Below are 20,594 nucleotides of genomic sequence, written 5' to 3' on the forward strand. Positions count from 1 at the left end.
AACCTACTCAAGAGGACCCTGTGGTCCAGAGAGCGAGATGGGTCCAAATCCAGGTGGTGAAGACAGGAGAGTAATCAACAGGCGAGGAACCGACCAGCGTCTTAAATACTTGTTTCTAGTTTTTGTCTGAACTTATTCTATTTTTTGTTTGTCTTCAGCAGATTTTGACAGAAAACTTTTGGTTTGTGAAAGAGAAAAGAAACGTTTTTTGACCTTTTGTTTTTGGATGAAAAGTTGAAAATGTCTGGCCCCCCAAAAAACAAAAGAAATCCCATCATTTTCCAGCCAACTCTAGTAAACACCATTCCCTCCCAGAAATGTAGGGCCCTTTGTTACCTGTGAGATAGCACCACCTAGTGACATACAATCAAAACAAAAAAGCAGTCAAGTAGCACTTTAAAGACTAACAAAATAATTTATTAGGTGATGAGCTTTCGTGGGACAGACCCACTTCTTCAGACTGTAGCCAGACCAGAACAGACTCAATATTTAAGGCACAGAGAACCAAAAATAGTAATCAAGGTGGACAAATCAGAAAAAAAATTATCAAGGTGAGCAAATCAGAGAGTAGAGGGGCAGAAGTGGGGTGGGGGAGTCAAGAATTAGATTAAGCCAAGTATGCAAACAGTGACATACAGTTTGTATCAAAAGGATGATTGATTTGATAACTTTTGGAGACTTCTATCCATGTGACTGGCCACATCTTCAGCTGGTGTAAATTGATCTATCTCCCCTGGCTTCAAAGAAACTACCTGTCACCCAGTAACAGAGAGATAGCTGTGTTAGTCTGTTTTCTAACAAAAGAAACCACCAGTCCTGTAACACTTTAAAGGCTAACAAAATGATGTATTAGGCGATGAGCTTTCGTGGGACAGACCCACTTCTGCCAATCAATAGCATTTCCAGTACAGACTGACACTTACATAGTACAAAGGTGCAAAAAATGCAATAAAAACTGACAAATCAAGTATAATTTTTTGGACCTCTGCACTACATCAGTGTCAGTCTGGACTGGAAACGCGATTGATCGGCAGAAGTGGATCTGTCCCACGAAAGCTCATTGCCCAATACATCATTCTGTCAGCCTTTAAAGTGCTACAGGACTGGTGTTTTGTTTTACCTGTGACCCAGGTAGAATGTGTGTTACGATTTTCCATGCGATCATTTCTTTCCAGTACCTTTCCTTGCTATCTATACACTGTTCAATAAAGAAGCAGTGGTTTTCACCCAAAACATATCTCAGTGTTGTAAGTTAAGCAGCGGGGTGATCTGATGTGGAGCTGGCGAGCTGTGGTGTACTAGTTTGTTAGTGAAACTCTGAATATGCTCAATCACCAGTGGAGCAGGGGCTGGACGCTCTGGAGGACTTGGCCGTTGGAGTGCCTGTGTTGTTAATCTGTAGAGGGATGACGTATGTAGGCTTAGAGGGGAATATTTGAGTTGTTCGTGGCCACGGGAGTTTGGTAACTAAGCCCTGGTTAGCACAGACAGACGTCACATACACGGGAGGGGTGACAGTGAGGTATACACAAGAAGCACCATACTGCCCCTGTCTAAACTAACTAAAGGTCTAGCTTTACGTATTTACCTGGTTTTGAAACGTTTTCATTTTGGTCACCAACCCAACAGCCTGAAATCCCCTCCCATCTCTTCCGCTGCAATGCCCGATTGCTCTGCCGCATGGAACACAGCATAATACACCGTGCAAGATGCACCTCCTAAAACTGGCATTCTCTGCGCCGGCAGGATGGGGGATTCTCCTGGACCAGAGGGCCCAAGTAGGTGGGCAAACCAAGCTGGCCTCCTGGCAGCTCTGTGGGGGGCAGCAGGGCCAGGGCTGGAGGTGGCACCCCCCAGCAGCTCCGTGGGGGGCCAGAGCTAGGGTTCACTATCCCCCAGCAGCTGCATAGAGCCAGTGCCAGGACGCTGGTGTTCCCAGCAGCCCTGCAGGGGCTGGGGCTGGAGAGTTGGTGTCCCCCGGCAACTGCATGGAGCTGGAGCCAAGGTTGGGGAGCTGGCATCCCCTGGCAGCTGCACAGAGCCTGTGCTGGGGCCAGAACTAGGGTGATAGCACCCTCCCCAGCAGCCTCGTGGAGCTGGGGGCAGGGAGGGATGCCTGCTGTGGTAGTGAGCTGCATCAGCAGAACCAGAAAGTTGTGGCAGACCAGTGGAGGTAGCTAGGGACTGGAGGGAATTAAACTCCCCTGGTCCTGCCAAATCCCTCATGCTGAACCTCCCAAGGGCGCAGAACTAGGGAGGTGCAACCTAGGGAGGTTGTCTATGTCTCTTAAGGAATGTCCATAAATGAGCCGCAAGGGGACAACAATCTGGATTTCTCAGCTATAGCCATGAGTATTCATTTCTGTCAGCTTAACTTCTGTGCCTGGAAAGACAAAGGAGCAAATAATGAAAGAATCCTTCAGCCAACATCTCGAAGATAACACGGTGATAAGTGACAGTCAGCATGGATTTGTCAAGAACTAATCATGTCAGGCCAACCTGATTGCTTTCCTTGATAGGCTAACAAGCCTTGTTGATAAGGGGGAAGCGGTAGATGTGGTACACCTAGACTTTAGTAAAGCATTTGGTACAGTTTCACGTGACCATATAAATGAACTGGGGAAACACAACATTGATGGAACTGCTATATAGAGTGGATGCATAATTGGTCAGATAACCATTTTCAGAGAGTAGTTATCAATGATTCACGGCTATGCTGGGAGGGCATAATTAGTGGGGTTCTGCACGGATCAGTTCTGGGACTGGTTCTGTTCAATATCTTCATCAAAGATTTAGATAATGGCATAGAGAACCACAAAGTCTGTGGCTGATACTAAGCTGAGAGGGATGGAAAGTCCTTTGGAGGGTAGGTTTATAATTCAGAATGATCTGGACAAACTGGAGAAATGATCTGAGGTAAGTAGGATGTAGTTCAACAAGGACGATGCAAATACTCCATTTAGGGAAGAATAATCAGTTTCACTCATACAGAACAGGGATTGGCTGCCTAGGAAGGAGTGCTGCGAAAAGGAATCTAGAGGTCAGATTGGAGCTCAAGCTAAATATTAGTAAATAGTGTAACATTTGCAAAAAAAAAAAAAAAAAAAGCAGCCATTCTGGGATGCATTAGCAGGAGTGTTGCAAGCAAGACATGAGAAGTAATTCTTCTACTCTACTCCACACTGATTAGGCCTCAACTGGAGTAATGTGTCCAGTTTTGGACACCATATTTCAGGAAAGATGAGAACAAATTTGAAAAAGTATAGAGAAGAGCAATATAAACGAGGAAAGATCTAGAAAATATGACCCATGATGAAAGATTGAAAGAACTGTGTTTGTTTGGTCTGGAAAAGACAAGACTGAGAGGGACCATGATAATAGTTTTCAAGTACCTAACAGGTTGTTACAAGGAAGAGGGAGAACAATTATTCTCATTAACTCCTGATGGTAGGACAAGAAGCAATGGAGGTAAATTGCAGTAAGGGAGGCTTGGGTTGGACATTGGGAAAAGCTTTCTAACTCTCAGGGTGGAATAAATTGCCTAGGGAATCATAGAATCATAGTGCACTGAAACAGTCCTACTTACAACAGTTTCATTAATGAATAAATAAAGGTGCAGAGCTTGCCCGGTTAGGTGGTGGTTGGTAGCATTAGCTGGTCTTTTGTTAATACACACGCTGCATGGCTTTGAGCAAGCTCCTGGCCGCATGGCGGAGATGGGGTGGGACTGAGCTCCTGCCTCACATTCCTGTGAAAATCAGCTCACATGCTTGCTCTTGGCACCCATGCCAGGGTTGCTGACCCCTGGGCTACATTAAACCCTGAAAACAACACTGGCTGTATTGATGATTTAGCTCAGGCCTTAACTTACGTGGTGTGGTTTATACTTCTTGATGTGTTTGATCAACCTCACTGCTGTTGTTTTCGTTGCCAGATGTGACTGTTCCCATTGGACACCATCAGGAGAGCATTTTTTCCTGCACCACTTCTTCCCGCCACCCTTGCAATCCATGCATTGGGCCATGAAATAAATGGCAGAAGGGAATCACACCCACATCACCAAGTTCATCCTCGCAGGGTTAGCAGATCGGCCCGAACTGCAGGTGCCCCTCTTCAGGATGTTTCTAGCCGCACATTACAGCCATGACCGGGAATCTCAGTCTATTGCTTTTGATCAGCTTTGATTCCCATCTTCATATCCCTATGTATTTCTTCTTGGCCAGCCTGTCCTCCTTAGACATCTCTTACTCTCCAGTCATATTTCCCAAGATGCAGCAGAACACTGGCCGAGAGCAAGACCATTTCCCACCACGGTTGTGCAGCACAAATGTTCTTCTTTGGCTCCTTAGCACCTACCGAGTGCTTCCTCCTGGCAGTGATGGCATATGACCCCTATGTGGTGTGGCAGGGCCAGGGCAGAGGGCCCCGCAGAGGGAGCCCAAGCAAACAAAAGGGCCTGCAGGACAATCACAGGCAGCTGGGTGGGAGATGGCTGAGCCTAACTGGGGCCAGCTGGCCCCAATGACTGGGCTAATAACAGGCCTTTAAAAACCCTTGACAGGAGGAAGGGTAGGGGGAGAGTGTGAGAGGTGAGTGGAGAGAGGCAAGGAGACCAGAAGCAGTGGGAGAAAGCAAGTTGGAGAGGAGCAGAAGAAAGGAACAGGAACCACAGAGGGAGAGTGAGGAGCTGCAGCAGATTGAGAGAGGGACTGGTTACAGCTGCAGCCTGGAGAAGGTGCCAGGGGGAATTGTCTGGGGAAGTGGCCCACAGAGAACAGCTGCTGCACCAAGGGTTGAGGGAGTCAGCCCTTCCCACTAGCAGCTGCATAGGGTCCCTGGGCTGGAACCCAGCACGAGTGGGAGGGGGCTGGGTTCCCCCGAGATCACTCCTCGCCCCAGTGAGGGCAACTGGGCCCTTGAGTGGGCTCAATGGCCTGAATAGAGGCCAGAGGCTGAGGAATAGGACTGACTTGGTCACAGTGGCCATCTGTAACCCGCTGCTCTACCAGGTTGTCATGTCCCAGAGGGTCTGGTGCTGCTGGTATTAACTTCCTTCATGGGAGGCTTTGTGGGTTCTGCCGTACAAACGGGTTTCACCTAAACTCCACCTTTCTGTGGGCCCAACAAGATCTACCACTTCTTAGCTGTGTCTACACGTGCACGCTACTTCGAAGTAGCGGCACTAACTTCGAAATAGCGGCCGTCGCAGCTACATGCGTTGGGCGCTATTTCGAAGTTAACTTCGACGTTAGGCGGTGAGACGTCAAAGTCGCTAACCTCATGAGGGGATCGGAATAGCGCCCTACTTCGACGTTCAACGTCGAAGTAGGGACCGTGTAGATGATCCGCGTCCCGCAACGTCGAAATTGCCGGGTCCTCCATGGCGGCCATCAGCTGGGGGGTTGAGAGATGTTCTCTCTCCAGCCCCTGCGGGGCTTTATGGTCACCGTGGGCAGCAGCCCTTAGCCCAGGCTTCTGGCTGCTGCTGCCGCAGCTGGGGATCCATGCTGCATGCACAGGGTCTGCAACCAGTTGTCGGCTCTGTGGATCTTGTGTTGTTTAGTGCAACTGTGTCTGGGAGGGGCCCTTTAAGGGAGCGGCTTGCTGTTAAGTCCACCCTGTGACCCTGTCTGCAGCTGTGCCTGGCACCCTTATTTCGATGTGTGCTACTTTGGCGTGTAGACGTACCCTCGCAGCGCCTATTTCGATGTGGTGCCGCGCAACGTCGAAGTTGAACATCGACGTTGCCAGCCCTGGAGGACGTGTAGACGTTATTCATCGAAATAGCCTATTTCGATGTTGGCTTCACGTGTAGACGTAGCCCTTCTGTGACATCTCTGCAGTGATAAACCTCTCCTGCTCTGAGACCCATCTCAAGGAGAAGGTGATGTTTGCAGCCACCTTATTCATTTCTGGCTGCTCCAGACTCACCATACTTGTCTCCTACTCCTATGTCTTGGTCACGATCCTACACAACTGCTCTGCCGAGGGCAGATGCAAAGCCTTCTCCACCGGTACCCCCCACATCACTTTGGTTTCCATATCCTATGGAACTATTCTTTTCATGTACCTGCAGCCTGCCTTTATCTCTTTGCAGCAGCAAGACCAGTGATAGGGTTTGGTTGCCCTGATTGGCTGTTCCCTCTGGCCAACACTCTAGCCTCCCTTGGAGGTCTTCTCTGTGGCTACTGGGATGGGGCATGGCAAGGCCACAAGCCTCCAGCTGGGGACTTCAGGGCCCAGCCTGCCCCGTCATGCTCTCATCTTAAGTCCTGTGGCACCTTATAGACTAACACATATTTTGGAGCATCAGCTTTCATGGGCAAAGCCAGTCTTTGCTCACGGAAGCTCATGCTATAAGGTGCCCCAGGATTTGCTCTTGTTTTGGAAGATACCAACTAACTCAGCGACCTCTCTGATACGCTCATCTTAGACTCCCACTAGCCAGTCGTTTCCTCTCTATAGAGGCCAGGAGAACATCCAAGGCCCTGTATGAAGTGCCACAGGACCAGAGCCAGCTCAGTGCATTGGGACTTCTCCAGGAGAGAGGACTGGCAGCACCTCGGAGAGCTCCCTGCCAAGAGGTGGTGAGAGCCTATACCACCTTTGTTAAGTGTTGGTGGACTGATGGTAGAGCCCAAATCTCCATGTGAGGGCCCCTTCTCCAGGAGGGGAAGCCCTGGAAGCACCAGTCCCTGCTCAAGCGGGGAGCAGACTGTGGTTGGGCACTGGGGGAGAGCATCGTGATGGGTCCCTAATAAACAGCTACCCCAGAAGGGTTGCTGTGTACCTGCCTGACTCAGCCTGGGGTCTAAGTTATCCAGTAGACTCTGGGACTGCATCCGCGCTGACGTGCACATTTGTCCAGATGGGGTGCTCATAAGAGGTGAGAGCTGCCCCATTACTGGACTCCATTACAGACAGCCATCAGATTCCATCCTAACAAGGAGCTGGAAGATCCAGGTTCAATTCACTGACATCCTGTGAGAACCTTTGGCAAGTCACATGGGCCTAGGTCATCAAAGGTATTTAGGCACCTAACTCCCCTTGAAATAGGTGTCTGAATACCATTCATAAGCTGGGCTTCAGTGTCTCTGTGTGCCTCGGACCCTCCCCCCGCCCCCCACTGCCATACAATGGGGAAGAAGTCATTGCCCTACCTGACAGGGCTGTTGTGAGGATAACCATGTAGAAGTTCGCGAAGTGCTCAGACGCTGTGGTGATATGGGCCACACGAGTAACCAAGAACTCAAGCACAAGTAATCCTGACATCCTCCTCAGGGCATAGTCAAGAGCAAAAATCCTATCCTGGGCTGGGTTTTTAATCCTAGCAAAGAAGAAGTACCAGCGACTTCATGAAGTCCATCAGGGACTTCCCTCTTTCTGTTAATTTTACATGGCTGGCACACAGACACTGTGCTGATGGGCAGAAAGATGCCTCGCTCAGATCGATTAATATAAGTGCCAGGTTCTGCTCTGACCTATGTCCCAGGGAAGCCCCAGAAGGTGCAATGGGGTGAAATGCAGGATGACATTTGGCTTTAAATGCCAGATCCAGTAGCTGAACCAAAGGTTCAACAGTGGGGAAATGGGAGAAGAAAACCTGTGGAAACATTTCAGTGGTTGGACTGAGATTTCCTTCAGGCAGTTATGCATTTCCAGGGCCGCGTCTACACCTGCCAGCTACTTCAAAGTAGCGGCGCCAACTTCGAAATAGTGCCCATCACAGCTACACGTGGCGGGCGCTATTTGAAGTTGACATCGACATTAGGCGGCGAGACATCGAAGTTGCTATCCCCATCAGGAGATGGGAATAGCGCCCTACTTCGACGTTCAATGACGAAGTAGGGAACGTGTAGTCGTTGCGCGTCCCGCAACATCGAAATAGCGGGGTCCGCCATGGCAGCCATCAGCTGAGGAGTTGAGAGACACTCTCTCCAGCCCCGGAGCTTGATGGTCGCCGCATGCAGCGGCCCCTTAAAGGTCCCCGCCCCCTGCCTTCCCGTGCAGGAAGCTGAGAGCGCGTGCAGGCGGCAGCCCAGCCACGCGGACAGCCTGCACGCTCCTCTGCAGCCACCAGAACCCTCCAGCGCTGCGATGGCCACCTCCCAGCCCCCTAAGCACCCCCAGAGCACCCACCCCAAGGGGAGCCAGGGCTCCCAGACCGGCAGCCAGGCTGGGAAGCGGCAGCGGGGCCCCTCCTGGATGGAGGCCAAGTTTTGGGACCTGCTGGGGCTCTGGAGCGAGGAGGAGGTGCTCCAGGTAATGGGGAGCAAGAGGCAGAACACGGATGTGTTCACTCGGCTGGCCGATGGCCTGGCCACCCAGGGTCACCCTGCCCGCACTCCGGATCATGTCCGCAGTAAAGTGAAGGAGCTGCGGCAGGGTTACGCCCAGGCCCGGGATGCGGCCGGCCGATCTGGGGCCGCCTCCCTCACTTGCCCCTTTTACAGGGAGCTCAGGGCCATCCTGGGCCCCCGGCACACCTCCTCCCCTCTGGCCACTCTTGATACCTCGGCCGAGGAGCCCCAGCAGGCCCTGGAGGCGGAGTCCACCCTGGAGGTAAGCCCCGCACCCCGGGGGCCCCCCCAGGAGCCCACCCCTGGGGCACCGGCGGAGGAGGAGGAGGAGGGGGGATCCTCCTCCAGTGACGCAGGGCTCTGGATCCACATCCCGTCCCGGAGCTCCAGGAGGGCGTCCGCCCACCGGGTGTCCCCCGACCATGGGAGTGGACCATCAGGTATATACCCTCCCGGCGCACACCCCTGGGGTTGAGGGGCGGGGGTAATAGATATGACCAGGGCCTGCCACATGCCCAGATGACCATGGCCCCAAGGACAGCAGTGGCATGTCCCTCACAGGAGTGCACCAGCCCCTGCCCCCCCAGCGCGACAGTGCCATGCCCCATCCCTGGGGATGGGGGGAGCGGAACCTAGGGTCCCCCGGGGGGAGGGGGTGGGACACCCATCAGCAGCAGCAGCAGCATCTCCCGGGGATGGGGAACCTGCAGCAGAGGGGTGGGGGGACAAGGGCCACGGCTCGGGGCCCACACTAACAGCTGTCTCCACTCTTCTTCCCCCCGTGTTCTGCAGCTGCACCATCAGAAGGACCGGAGGGCGCCGGCAAGGTGTCAGTGGTCCCGGAGAGCCCACCGGGGCCATCACTCCAGGCCAGCCCCTCGGCGGAGCACCAACCAGCCCCACAGCAGGGACGATGGCGGAGCCAGCCCCACTCCTGGACGGCGACGGACCCCCAGCTGCTGGAGATCCACCGTAGGCAGCTGGAGGCCACCGAGCAGCACCTGCCGGTGGAGGAGCGGAGCCTTCAAATTCAGGAGCGGGCGCTGGCCTGGTGCCAGGAGGCATGGGGGGCCTTTATGCGCACATTCGAGCATATCGCGGACTACCTGGCCCCCCATTGCCGTGCTGGCCACCGCTGTGCCCACCCTGCCTGGTCCACCCGCTGCTCCATCTGCCGTCACACCGCCACCAACCACCGAGGGCCCTTCCGCCGAGGGGGACCTGGGGCCAGCTGACACCCGCCGGCCTTATCTCCAAGTCTGCCCAGCCCCCAGCCAGCCCCGGCCAGGGCTGAGGCCGAGGCGTGGGTCGTGGCCGCCCACCCCCAGCGCTGGACATTGGGGGTGTGGGGCCCAGGATGTGCCCCCCCCTCCCCCTTTGTATATATCCCCTTCAGTTTTATCTTCTTTTGTAAATAGTTTCTATTAGACCCCTGTTGTTATGTTGTTATGCTGATACCTGCCCCCCCATGTACATAGTTCTCCCCTTCCTTGTCTTCCCCTTTTTTCTTTCATCTTATCTGACTTATATATATATATATATATAATATTTATTTGACCTGTAAATAGTTAGTTAAGAAAATAATAATGAGAGTTCAACATATATCTGGTTTGACGAACAAATGTCTGCTTTTATTTACAAGAAAAGTGGGGGTGTGCTCTTGGGTGCTCTGTGGTGTGGGCGTAGGGGCAGGGAGTGTTGCGGAGGATGGGGGGGTGCAGTGGGGGCTCTGCCAGTGTTCACCCCGTGGCCTCATCGAAATGGGCCCGCAGGGCCTCCTGGACCCGGGTCCCTTCGGGGTCTACCTGGCGACTAGGGGCAGCGGGTGGCTGCACATCGGCCCTGCCAGCCTCCACAGCCCAGCCCTGAAAGAAAGCCTCCCTCTTGCTCTCGACGAGGTTGTGGAGGGCGCTGCATGCGCCCACAATCTGGGGGATGTTGGTGGGGCCCGCATCAAGGCAGGTGAAGAGACACCTCCAGCACCCTTTGAGGCGGCCAAATGTGCGCTCCACCACCTGGCACGCGTGGTTCAGGCTCATGTTGAAGCGCTCCTGGCTGGCTGACAGGTGGCCCGTGTACGGGTGCATGAGCCAGGGCCGGAGGGGGTACGCCGCATCTGCGATGACGCAGAGGGGCATGGTGGTGTCCCCCACAGGGATCTCCCGCTGGGGGATGTAGGTCCCCGCCTCCAGCCAGCGGCACAGGCCCGAGTTCCGGAATGCCCGGGCGTCATGGGTGCTGCCAGGCCAGCCCACATATATGTCCAGGAAGCAGCCCTGGCTGTCCACCAAGGCCTGGAGGACCACAGAATGGTAGCCCTTCCTGTTTAAGTAGCGTCCTCCACTGTGCTCTGGGGTGCAGATGGGGATGTGGGTCCCATCCAGAGCCCCGAAGCAACTGGGGAAGCCCAGGGTGGCAAAGCCCGCGATGGCGGCTTCCGGGTTCCTAAGCCGCACGAGCCTGTGGAGGAGCAGGGCGTTGATGGTGCGGATGACCTGCAGCGGAAGCACATGGGAGAGCACCAATAAGGAGTGTGCAGGGTGTGTGTGGCCCTCCCCTGCCAGGGCTCTCCTCCCCTCCCCTCCCCTGCCAGGGCTGCCTCCCCCTCCCCCCGTGGGTCCTCTTACCTCCATGAGGACAGCCCCGACGGTGGCCTTGCCGACGCCAAACTCCTGGCCCACAGATTGGTAGCTGTCTGGAGTGGCCAGCTTCCAGACAGTGATGCTGACCGGTTTCTCCACACTGAGGGCACGCCGCATGGCGGTGTCCTGGTGCCTCAGTGCGGGGGTGAGCCACTGGCATAGCTCCAGAAATGTCTGCCGGCTCATGCGAAAGTTCTGGAGCCAGCGGTCACCGTCCCACTCTCCGAGCACCAGCCGCTCCCACCAGTCGGTGCTGGTGGGGTAGCTCCACAGCTGGCAGTGTATGAGGCGGGCGGGGGGCGGGGTGCTGCAGGGTTGGGGGTTGCGTCCTCCTCCCCTGCGGGCAGCTCCTCCTCTGTAGCAAGGATGTGCTCAGCTGCCTCCTGCATGGCATGGAGCAGGGCGAGCACTGCTCCTACAGGGGCGGCTGGGTGGACCTCTGGCTGCTGCGGCTGCTGCTGCTGCTGCTGGGGGTCCATGACTGCGTCGCTCGAGGTGTGTGCCTATGGCTCTGCAGACCGCGTGCTGTGCAGGCTGCGTGTGTCTGGGAGGGGCCCTTTAAGGGAGCGGCTAGTTGTTGCCCCGGAAGCGCTAGTCCGCCCTGCGACCCTGTCTGCAGCTGTTCCTGGCACCCTTATTTCGATGTGTGCTACTTTGGCATGTAGACGTTCCCTCACAGCGCTTATTTCGATGTGGTGCTGCCCAACGTCGACGTTGAACATCGACAGCACCAGCCCTGGAGGACGTGTAGACGTTATTCATCGAAATAGCTTATTTTGATGTCCCTACATCGAAATAACCTATTTCGATGTAGCGTTCATGTGTAGACGTAGCCCAGGGCTACATCTACACGTGCCCCAAACTTCGAAATGGCCACGCAAATGGCCATTTCGAAGTTTACTAATGATGTGCTGAAATGCATATTCAGCGCTTCATTAGCATGCGGGCGGTCGCGGCACTTCGAAATTGACACGGCTCACCGCCGCGCGTCTCATCCAGATGGGGCTCCCTTTCGAAAGGACCCCGCCTACTTCGAAGTCCCCTTATTCCCATGACCTCATAGGAGCTTTCGAAAAGGAGCCCTGTCTGGACAAGACGCGCAGCGGCGAGCCGTGTCAATTTCAAAGTGCCACGGCCACCCGCATGCTAATGAAGCGCTGAATATGCATTTCAGGGCTTCATTAGTAAACTTCGAAATGGCCATTTGCGTGGCCATTTCAAAGTTTGGGGCACGTGTAGACACAGCCCAGAAGTCTTTTACTGCATGAACAAATATTTTAAGGGATGAAAATATTTCTGAAAGGAAAGTAATTTTACTTCTGGTCTCCCCAAATCACACTGACTCCCAAACCTCCAGGCCCAGCCTGTAAAATAATCCCTTGATAGGACAGAACAAGCGCTGCTTTCCAATTAGCCAGCAAGAAGCCAATTGTTTTGGGACTCAGTCACACAGACAGCAAAACAAGGGTCCCCAGGGTCCCTGAATGGAGTTAAAGGCAGAGCAGCGCCTAACAAATAATTTAATGGAGCTGCTGCTGTCTCCTTCTGTTCACCTGGTGCGTTGACTGCAGCTAGGACCTTCGGTAGGTCTGGTTTCCTCCTAAGCATCTAGCTGGTGACTCTAGCAAAACCAGACATCCCTGAGTCTCTTTCCTTCCTCCGCAAGACCAAGACCTGCTGAGACACATGATTTTGGAGTGATCCCTTTCTTAGTGAACTGTTGGAAGCTTGTCAGGTGTAGTATGGACTGTCTGTATCTGCAGTGGTTGCGTCTCCATGTGAGAGTGATGGTCTTGCAGTTAGGTGTGAAATTGGGGATAATTATACTTCCTCACTTTATTACGGAGATTTGCATATGCATGGGGGCCGCTACACCAGTGATTCTATTGTTAAAGCTGAGCACAGAAATCCATTGAAAATCAGCTGCCGTCTTGCTGCCCACCCCCTTCGCACCCTAACTTTTGATCTTCTTAAGACATTTATTTGCAAGTTTCCCTGTGTGAGATCCAAGAGTGAAAATTTGGTACCTAACCTGCTTAGGCATTTTTGCAAATAGTCTTGGGCACTTAAGTGCATCGTTAGTAGCTGAAATACCACCGGGAACCTGGCTCTCCATCCTGTTGAGAGCAGATGAAGTCATTGGGAACTGAGGCGCTTTGAAAATCTGCATAAAATTCTCTCATGAATTTCTCAGCTGACAGAAATTAATGGAACTCCACTCACTCACGCGCTCCTCACACGGCCCTCATCACATCTTTCTCTCTTTGACGCTTTCCTGCTGCAGTCTTAGCCTCTAAACCAAGCCATTTAGATAGCTTTCAATTCTGCCTCATTATGAGGAGAGATTAATAAGATTGGGACTTTTTAGCTTGGAAAAAAGATGATTAAGGGGGGTAGGATAGAGGTATATAAAATCATGACTGGTGTGGAGAAAAGAAACAAGGAGTTGTTATTTACTCCTTCTCACAACAGAAGAACTAGGGGTCACCAAATGAAATTAATAGGCAGCAGGTTTAAAACAAACAATGGGAAATATTTTTTCACACAACGCACAGTTAACATGCGGAACTCCTTGTGAAGGCCAAGGCTATAGTAGAGTTTAAAAAAGAACAAGACAAATTCACAGGGGATAAGTCCATCAAAGGCTGTTAGCCAGGATGGGCATGAAGGGTATCCCTAGCCTCTGTTTGCCAGAGGCTGGAAATAGGCATCAGGAAATTGATCACTTGATGATTCCCTGTTCTGTTCATTCCCTCTGGGGCTCCTGGCATTGGCCACTGTCAGAAGACAGGATACTGGGCTTGATGGGCCTATGGTCTGATCCAGTGTGGCCGTTTTTAATGTTCTCATTTCCATGTTGTTGCTGCTATGCCTGGTCACCTCTTGCCCTGGCGTTTCCAGTCTCAGGCCTGCTAGTATATGATTCAAGTCTTTCCTCTGTGTATACTTTATCCATCTCCGAATTCATTTCATAATCTCCTGTCCAATCAGCTTCTGTCTTGTCCTCCTCCATCGTTCTTGGTTTGTGAGCATTTCTGGCCAGCCGATATTTTCCTAAACAGCTGCTCATGGAAACTTCTGAAGTTTAGACAGTAAGATCTTAGTAAAGACTCCAAGTTTCAGCACCATCTAAACATCATTCATGTAAGCGGAGCTATTGTGTTAGGAGATGAATAGAAATGCCTGATCAACCTCCTCTAGATCTTTGGTTATCACAAAGTGGGTCTTTGCCCACGAAAGCTGATGCTCCAAAATATCTGTTAGTCTATAAAGTGCCACAGGGCTTCTTGTCGTTTCTGTATATCCTATGTCATTTCCCTGTTCCGTTCCCCTTCTCTTTAAGCAGCTCTAACCTTTGATTATTCTTTTGTACAGTCCTATTGGTTAGCTGGGTAACAATATGAGAGGATTTCCCATTATTAAAATTAACCCAGCTCTTTATTCAGAGAACGTTTACAGAGATGCCGCAACGTCAGCTAACATTCTAGCTACATGCACACACAATAATTTCCTTATGTCTCCTCCATACCCTTCCCTCTGCACCTAGCCGTCTCTCTCCCCCAGTTCCACGCAGGTAGCTACATGGTGCTGAGTGCCTTCAACTCTCGTTGTCTGCTGAAGGTTTTAAGAATTCGCAGCACCTCACAGGATTGGGCCCAGTCCCTGCTGTAAGCAACAGGGAAGCTTTAATATCTTAAAATTTATAGATTCTAAGGCTATAAGGCACCAGTCTGGTCATCTACTCTGACCTCTGTCCAACACAGGTCATAAATATTCCCCAGAATAAATTCTGTCTGAGTTAGAGGATATTGTCTAGAAAACTATCCAATCTTGCCTCTAAACGTGCCAGTGATGGAGAATCCATTACAACCCTTGGTAAATTGTTCCAATGGTTAATCACCCACATTGTTAAACTGTTATGCCTTAATTGTCAGATATGAATTTGTCTAGCTTCAAATTCTAACCATTGAACATTAGCTTTGTCTGCTGAACTGAAGAGATCATTACCAAGTGTTCAGTCCCCAGGTAGATTCCTACAGATTGTAATCAAGTCATTCTTCATGCTTCTCTTTGTTACACTAAATCATAGAATACTACAACTGGAAGGGACCTCGAGAGGTCATCTAGTCCATGGCAGGACCGAGCGCCATCTAGGTCATCCCCGACAAATAGATCGAATACTCTGGCTGTGTCTACGCTAGAGTGTGTTGTCAACAAAACAGGCATCTTGTCATCAAAACTCACAGAGTGTCCACATTCTCAAGGCATTCTGTAGATAGTAAATAGATAGAATGTGGCACTTTTGTCGACAGCGTTCTGCTGCTCTCCCATGAGGCAGAGTGCCTCTGTTGACAGAGATCTACCAACCGAAAGCCAGTCTAGCCATTCTGAGGGCCTTCTATGATCAGACAGGGCTTCCAGGACACTGGGCAGCCCTGTCTGCTGGGCTTCCAGTGGGCTGTTTTGTTGAGAGAGCGTCGGGGCAGTTTGGCTCCTCTCTGCTGACAGAACAGCTCATTCTTTCAATCTGCTTTGTGGCCTTGCTGCAATCTGTCGACAGACTTTTTGTCGGAAGGCCTTTTCCGACAGTAGCTTCTGTCAACAGATGCCTCCAGTGTAAACATGGCCTCCGAGTTTATCGCTCAGCAGAGGGTGGAGGCAGCAGAAGGAGCTAGGCATGTAAGCAACTCCTGTGTGCATTCTTCATCCTCCAACCCAGTACTTGAGGCTGGCCAGGGGGCTCAGATATCTGAGTGCCTCGTCTCTCTCTAGAGCTTGGGGAGACGTTTCCCCTGAGAGTGTCTGGTTGTTTTTGCTACTGCTGGAGCAAATGTGCTTTAGTAACTCTTGGCTCCTCATAGAAATTACACATGAAAAAACTGGTAGGTCCCCTCCAGCCCACTCCATCTCCCAGGGTCAGTGGCATGTGGCTATCTGGGGCTGGCCTGTTCCCGAGTCAGGCTCACCCGGCTCAGGCTAAAAGTCTGTTTCATTGTGATCTCGGCCTTTGGACTCCAGCTGTAGCCGGAGCTCAGGAACCCTTTGCTCACATAAGCTGCGTCTACACGTGCACGCTACTTCGAAGTAGCGGCACCAACTTCGAAATAGCACCCGTCGCGTCTACATGCGTCGGGCGCTATTTTGAAGTTAACTTCGACGTTAGGAGGCGAGACGTCGAAGTTGCTAACCTCATGAGGAGATAGGAATAGCGCCCTACTTCGACGTTCAACGTCGAAGTAGGGACCGTGTAGACAATCCGCATCCCGCAACGTCGAAATTGCTGGGTCCTCCATGGCGGCCATCAGCTGGGGGGTTGAGAGATGCTCTCTCTCCAGCCCCTGCGGGGCTCTATGGTCACCGTGGGCAGCAGCCCTTAGCCCAGGGCTTCTGGCTGCTTCTGCGGCAGCTGGGGATCTATGCTGCAGGCACAGGGTCTGCAACCAGTTGTCAGCTCTGTGTATCTTGTGTTGTTTAGTGCAACTGTGTCTGGAGGGGCCCTTTAAGGGAGCGGCTTGCTGTTGAGTCCGCCCTGTGACCCTGTCTGCAGCTGTGCCTGGCATCCCTATTTCGATGTGTGCTACTTTGACGTGTAGACGTTCCCTCGCTGCGCCTATTTCGATGTTGGGCTGAGCAACGTCGAAGTTGAACATCGACGTTGCCGGCCCTGGAGGACGTGTAGATGTTATTCATCGAAATAGACTATTTCGATGTCGCAACATCGAAATAAGCGATTTCGATGTTGGCTGCACGTGTAGACGTAGCCATAGGGTGCTAGAGTCTGCGATCCCACTAGAGCTTGCAACGGACACAAAGAAGTCTTACATTGCTACCACCCCGTGACGTGGCTCCTTATCACCCAGCACCTTGTTCGTGCTGGCTCAATGAAAACATTTTAATCACATGCTGTTCACCTCACCTGGACTGCCATGAAACAGCCCTGTAGCCCGAGCCCTGTGAGCTGCACTGTGCTGTCCCTGAGGGCAGCCCCTTCTAGCATTGCAGGTCTTGAGTGAACTGCCCAATGGCCACGAGGTCTGTGAATGTATAGAAGCATCAGGCCAGGTTTATTGTGGACGAAGGCTGGTAATAGCACCTGACAGACTCTGAGGATACCGAAACATGGCTATGAGTCTCAGTAAGCCTGTGACAATGGCCACAGATCAGTGAATGGCAAGACTTTCTCAGCTGGACAAATCTACGCCCTTGGAGATACATCTTTATACCCTGATACAATCAAGCCTTACATAGCTACCTCCCCCTGACATGGCTACTTATCACCCAGCACCTTGTGCATCTCAGCTGGATCTAAGCTAGGGATTCCCAGCCTATGAGTCAGGACCCAAACTTGGGTCACCATTAGAATTTTCTGAGGGTCGCTTGCTGGGCAGTTGCAATCTGCGTGTGGCTCTTTAAGGAGTCATTTGTGGCTCCCACCGCTACCACCACTCCCTTCTCAACTCCCAGTCCCTGCCCTGCCACGCTGAAATGAGACTCAGTTTAATTGTTTTAATGGCTGGCAGGAAGGATCTGGCCATTAAAGCAATTAAATTGAGCATCTTAAGATATGTCAAGAATAAAATGTCCCATACCATACTACTACTACTACTTAACCCTTGTACTTAGCGTAGTGCAGAGGTTATCTATGTCTCCTCCACTTCACTCTGTCTTGGGACAAAACTTCTAGCTGGCTCCAGGAGTACCTCAGTTATTGTCCTTGGATCTCAGTAGACCTTCTCCATGTTGTCCGACGTCCTCCTCTTTTGTGTTTTCTTCTCGGTTTCCATGTGAGAGCTTGATGAACTATGCTGGATAACGGTTTTCTAAAAGTGTGGCCTATCCATCCCCACTTTCTTCTCTTGATTTCAATGTCAATTGGATCAAAATAATATTTTATTTTCACAGAAAGAGCATTGAATATATAAACATGAAAGCTTTCTGGTTCTCACAGGAAAACTAGAGAAGATATATAATATTTTTACACCATGACTAAAGAAAAGTATCTTTCTTATCTTAAGAATAAAGGAAAAAATATTTGATTAATTTGGTTAAGAAGCTATAAAATTTATCCCGACTGTGTATATAATGTTTATTGCAATTTAATTGTCGTTACAAAACCATTAATTGTTGGGATTTTCCTTTTGCCTTACTACAAAAATACAGCACAGGTTCCCAAACAGATGTGGGCAAGCGAATACAAAATTCTCCCCCTCAAGCTCCACTTGACCCAAGACCATCACATCGTCTTCTGCATATTCAGTCATCTGAAGCATGGACAGCACATGAAGCAGAAAGCAGCCTCTGCCGAAAAGTACACCATTCCATACAGGTACAGACCAGAAGGAGAAAGAACACATTGACGTTTAAGAAAACAAAGCAAAACAGGAGCAAAGGCACTTTGTGGCTGAGCAGGCTGGACCATAAAGATAAGATGGCGGTCTGCTCGCTATGACCAGCTCAGGAGAACTCTGCATGGGACGTCACTCCTAGGGCAAGTCCTGCATGAGTATGAGCTTGACAGGATTGCTTCCTGCCACTGCCTTCTCCAGCCTCACATTCTTCCCAATTTTATCAGCAGTAAGATTATTTATTTATTTAAATGAGTCATAAAGGCACAGTCAGAATTTTACCAGTAGCAGTTGGCCCTCACAGAGGTGCGTTGGGAGACTGATAGCAGACTCTTCCATAAAAATACTAATTTTACAATTGCAATTATCAGGTATTTTTCTTGCCCCTGGCCTCCTGCCTGACAATAAAGAAAAATTAGCGATGGGAAAAGGTAAAACAGGGATATTTGTGTATATTTTTGTTGCATTTGATTGAAAATATCCATATTTATAATATTCTTTTCCCCATAGCTCCTTTATTACTTTATTTCATGAAATGTGAAATGGAATCAGTTTTGTCCTTTTTAAAGGCTCTCATATTGTGAGGCCCTAAGCTGTAACTTTTACGCCTTTGTCTTCGTCTGAGGATAAAACTCTTGGCCAGCGCAAGCATGGAGAACCAAACGTCGGCCACTGAATTCATCTTGTTGGGCTTTGCTCTCCCGTGGGAGCTTCGTTTCTTCTCCTTTGCCATCCTCCTGGCCATCTACCTCGTCACACTGTTTGGCAACGCGGTGATCGTCGTCCTCTCCCAGTTGGAAGCTGGCCTGCGCACTCCCATGTACTTCTTCCTCAGCAACTTCTCCCTTCTCGAGATGTGCTACACCTCGGTCACGGTGCCCCGGCTGCTGAGTGATTTCCAGCATGGCTGCCGCGCCATCTCCTTCCACGCCTGCATCACCCAGATGTACTTTTTCTTCTTCTTTGGCTCCACTGAGTTCTTCCTCTTGGCTACCATGGCCTATGACCGGTACCTGGCCATCTGCCACCCACTGCACTACCCAGTGCTCATGAATAGCCAGGCCTGTGCCCGGCTGGCCCTTGGCTCCTGGGTGAGTGGCTTCCTTACCCCCATCCTGCCCACAGCCTTCATCTCTCAGCTGCCCTTCTCCGGCCCCAATCAGATCAACCATTTCTTCTGTGACACAGGTCCCCTGCTGAAGCTGTCAACTGGGGACACCCAGGTGGCCGCCATCTTGGTCTTCCTGGTCTCAGTGGTGGTGGTGCTCAGCTCCTTCCTCCTCACCCTCACCTCCTACACCCTGATTGTCTCCACCATCTGCTGTATCCCATCAGCCACGGGGAGACGCAAAGCTTTCTCCACATGTGCGAGCCACCTCACCGTTGTCACCATCTTCTATGGCACAGTCATGTTCATGTACATTCGCCCAGGATCCAGCCAGGCCTCTGACATGGACAAGGTGGTGTCAGTCTTCTATGCCATAATCATCCCACTGCTGAATCCCATCATCTATACCCTGAGGAACAGGGACTTTAAGAGAGCTATGGTGAAGGCCTTGAGGAGAGGGAAGGCTGCAGGGAAGCCATGTAGGGGGAGATGAGCAAGTGCTGTAGCCCACCTCCCATGCCTTTTGAACCACAAGTCTACTTCCTCAACCTAGCCCCAAAGAGAGGTCTTCACTGCAGTGCAGCCTGAGTGTGATATGTGATGAAGTCAGAAGTTGGGAGCAGCACAGCCCTGGTCCCAGTGCCTGTCTTTATCAACAGAGTCAGAGTGATTAAGATAACAAAAGGTGTATCACTAAAGTAAACATAAGCTCATTAAACGAGCCCAAAAACGCCGCCTGGCACTCCAGTTAAAAGAGAGGGTGGGAATAAATGGTGAGAATGGAGAGAAGTATATAGTGAAACATGGAGCTATACGCCCTTCTCATAGAGCAGGAAGGGACCCTGAGAGGTCATTGAGTCCCAGACCCCTGCACTCACAGCAGGACCTGCCACTATCCCTTGCAATTTTTTTTTAAACTAACCTTCCCTGAACACTCGGAAAGCCCTTCAAGGGCTGAGCTCACAATGCCGGGTTTACAAGGCCACTGCTCTAACCACTGAGCTATCCTGCCCCACAAAGAGAGCTGTTCAGGGATCTGTTCAGGGATGTGATGGGGTGGACTAAGCCCCAATGCCCCCTACAGGAGATCAGAGGCTTTGCCATACCCCATGTCAGTGGGTTGGCTTACATCTGCACTCCTCTTTCGAAAGAGGTATGCAAATGAGGGAAATCAAAAATGCAAATACGGTGCATGTTT

General features: G+C 51.3%; 3 protein-coding genes across 3 annotated transcripts in view; 2 read left to right on the forward strand and 1 right to left on the reverse strand.

Moving 5' to 3' along the window:
- The window catches only part of LOC142015166 (olfactory receptor 5G9-like), a 138,085-nt gene extending 131,973 nt beyond the window's left edge, over positions 1-6,112 (forward strand). Inside the window, exon 2 of the mRNA XM_074998580.1 lies at positions 5,851-6,112. Within this exon, the coding sequence (XP_074854681.1) occupies positions 5,851-6,112 (262 nt within the window). The remainder of the gene's footprint in view (positions 1-5,850) is intronic.
- Positions 1-20,594, reverse strand: part of LPXN (leupaxin) — a 156,341-nt gene that overhangs the window by 21,017 nt on the left and 114,730 nt on the right. The window lies entirely within an intron of this gene.
- On the forward strand, positions 18,939-20,461 carry LOC142015167 (olfactory receptor 10A7-like). The gene is made up of 2 exons (XM_074998581.1): positions 18,939-19,851; positions 20,358-20,461. Exons 1-2 carry the CDS (start codon positions 18,939-18,941, stop codon positions 20,459-20,461), a joined length of 1,017 nt encoding a protein of 338 aa, XP_074854682.1.

Source organism: Carettochelys insculpta, chromosome 6 (genome assembly GCF_033958435.1).
Source record: "Carettochelys insculpta isolate YL-2023 chromosome 6, ASM3395843v1, whole genome shotgun sequence".
Classification (NCBI taxonomy): Eukaryota; Metazoa; Chordata; order Testudines; family Carettochelyidae; genus Carettochelys; species Carettochelys insculpta.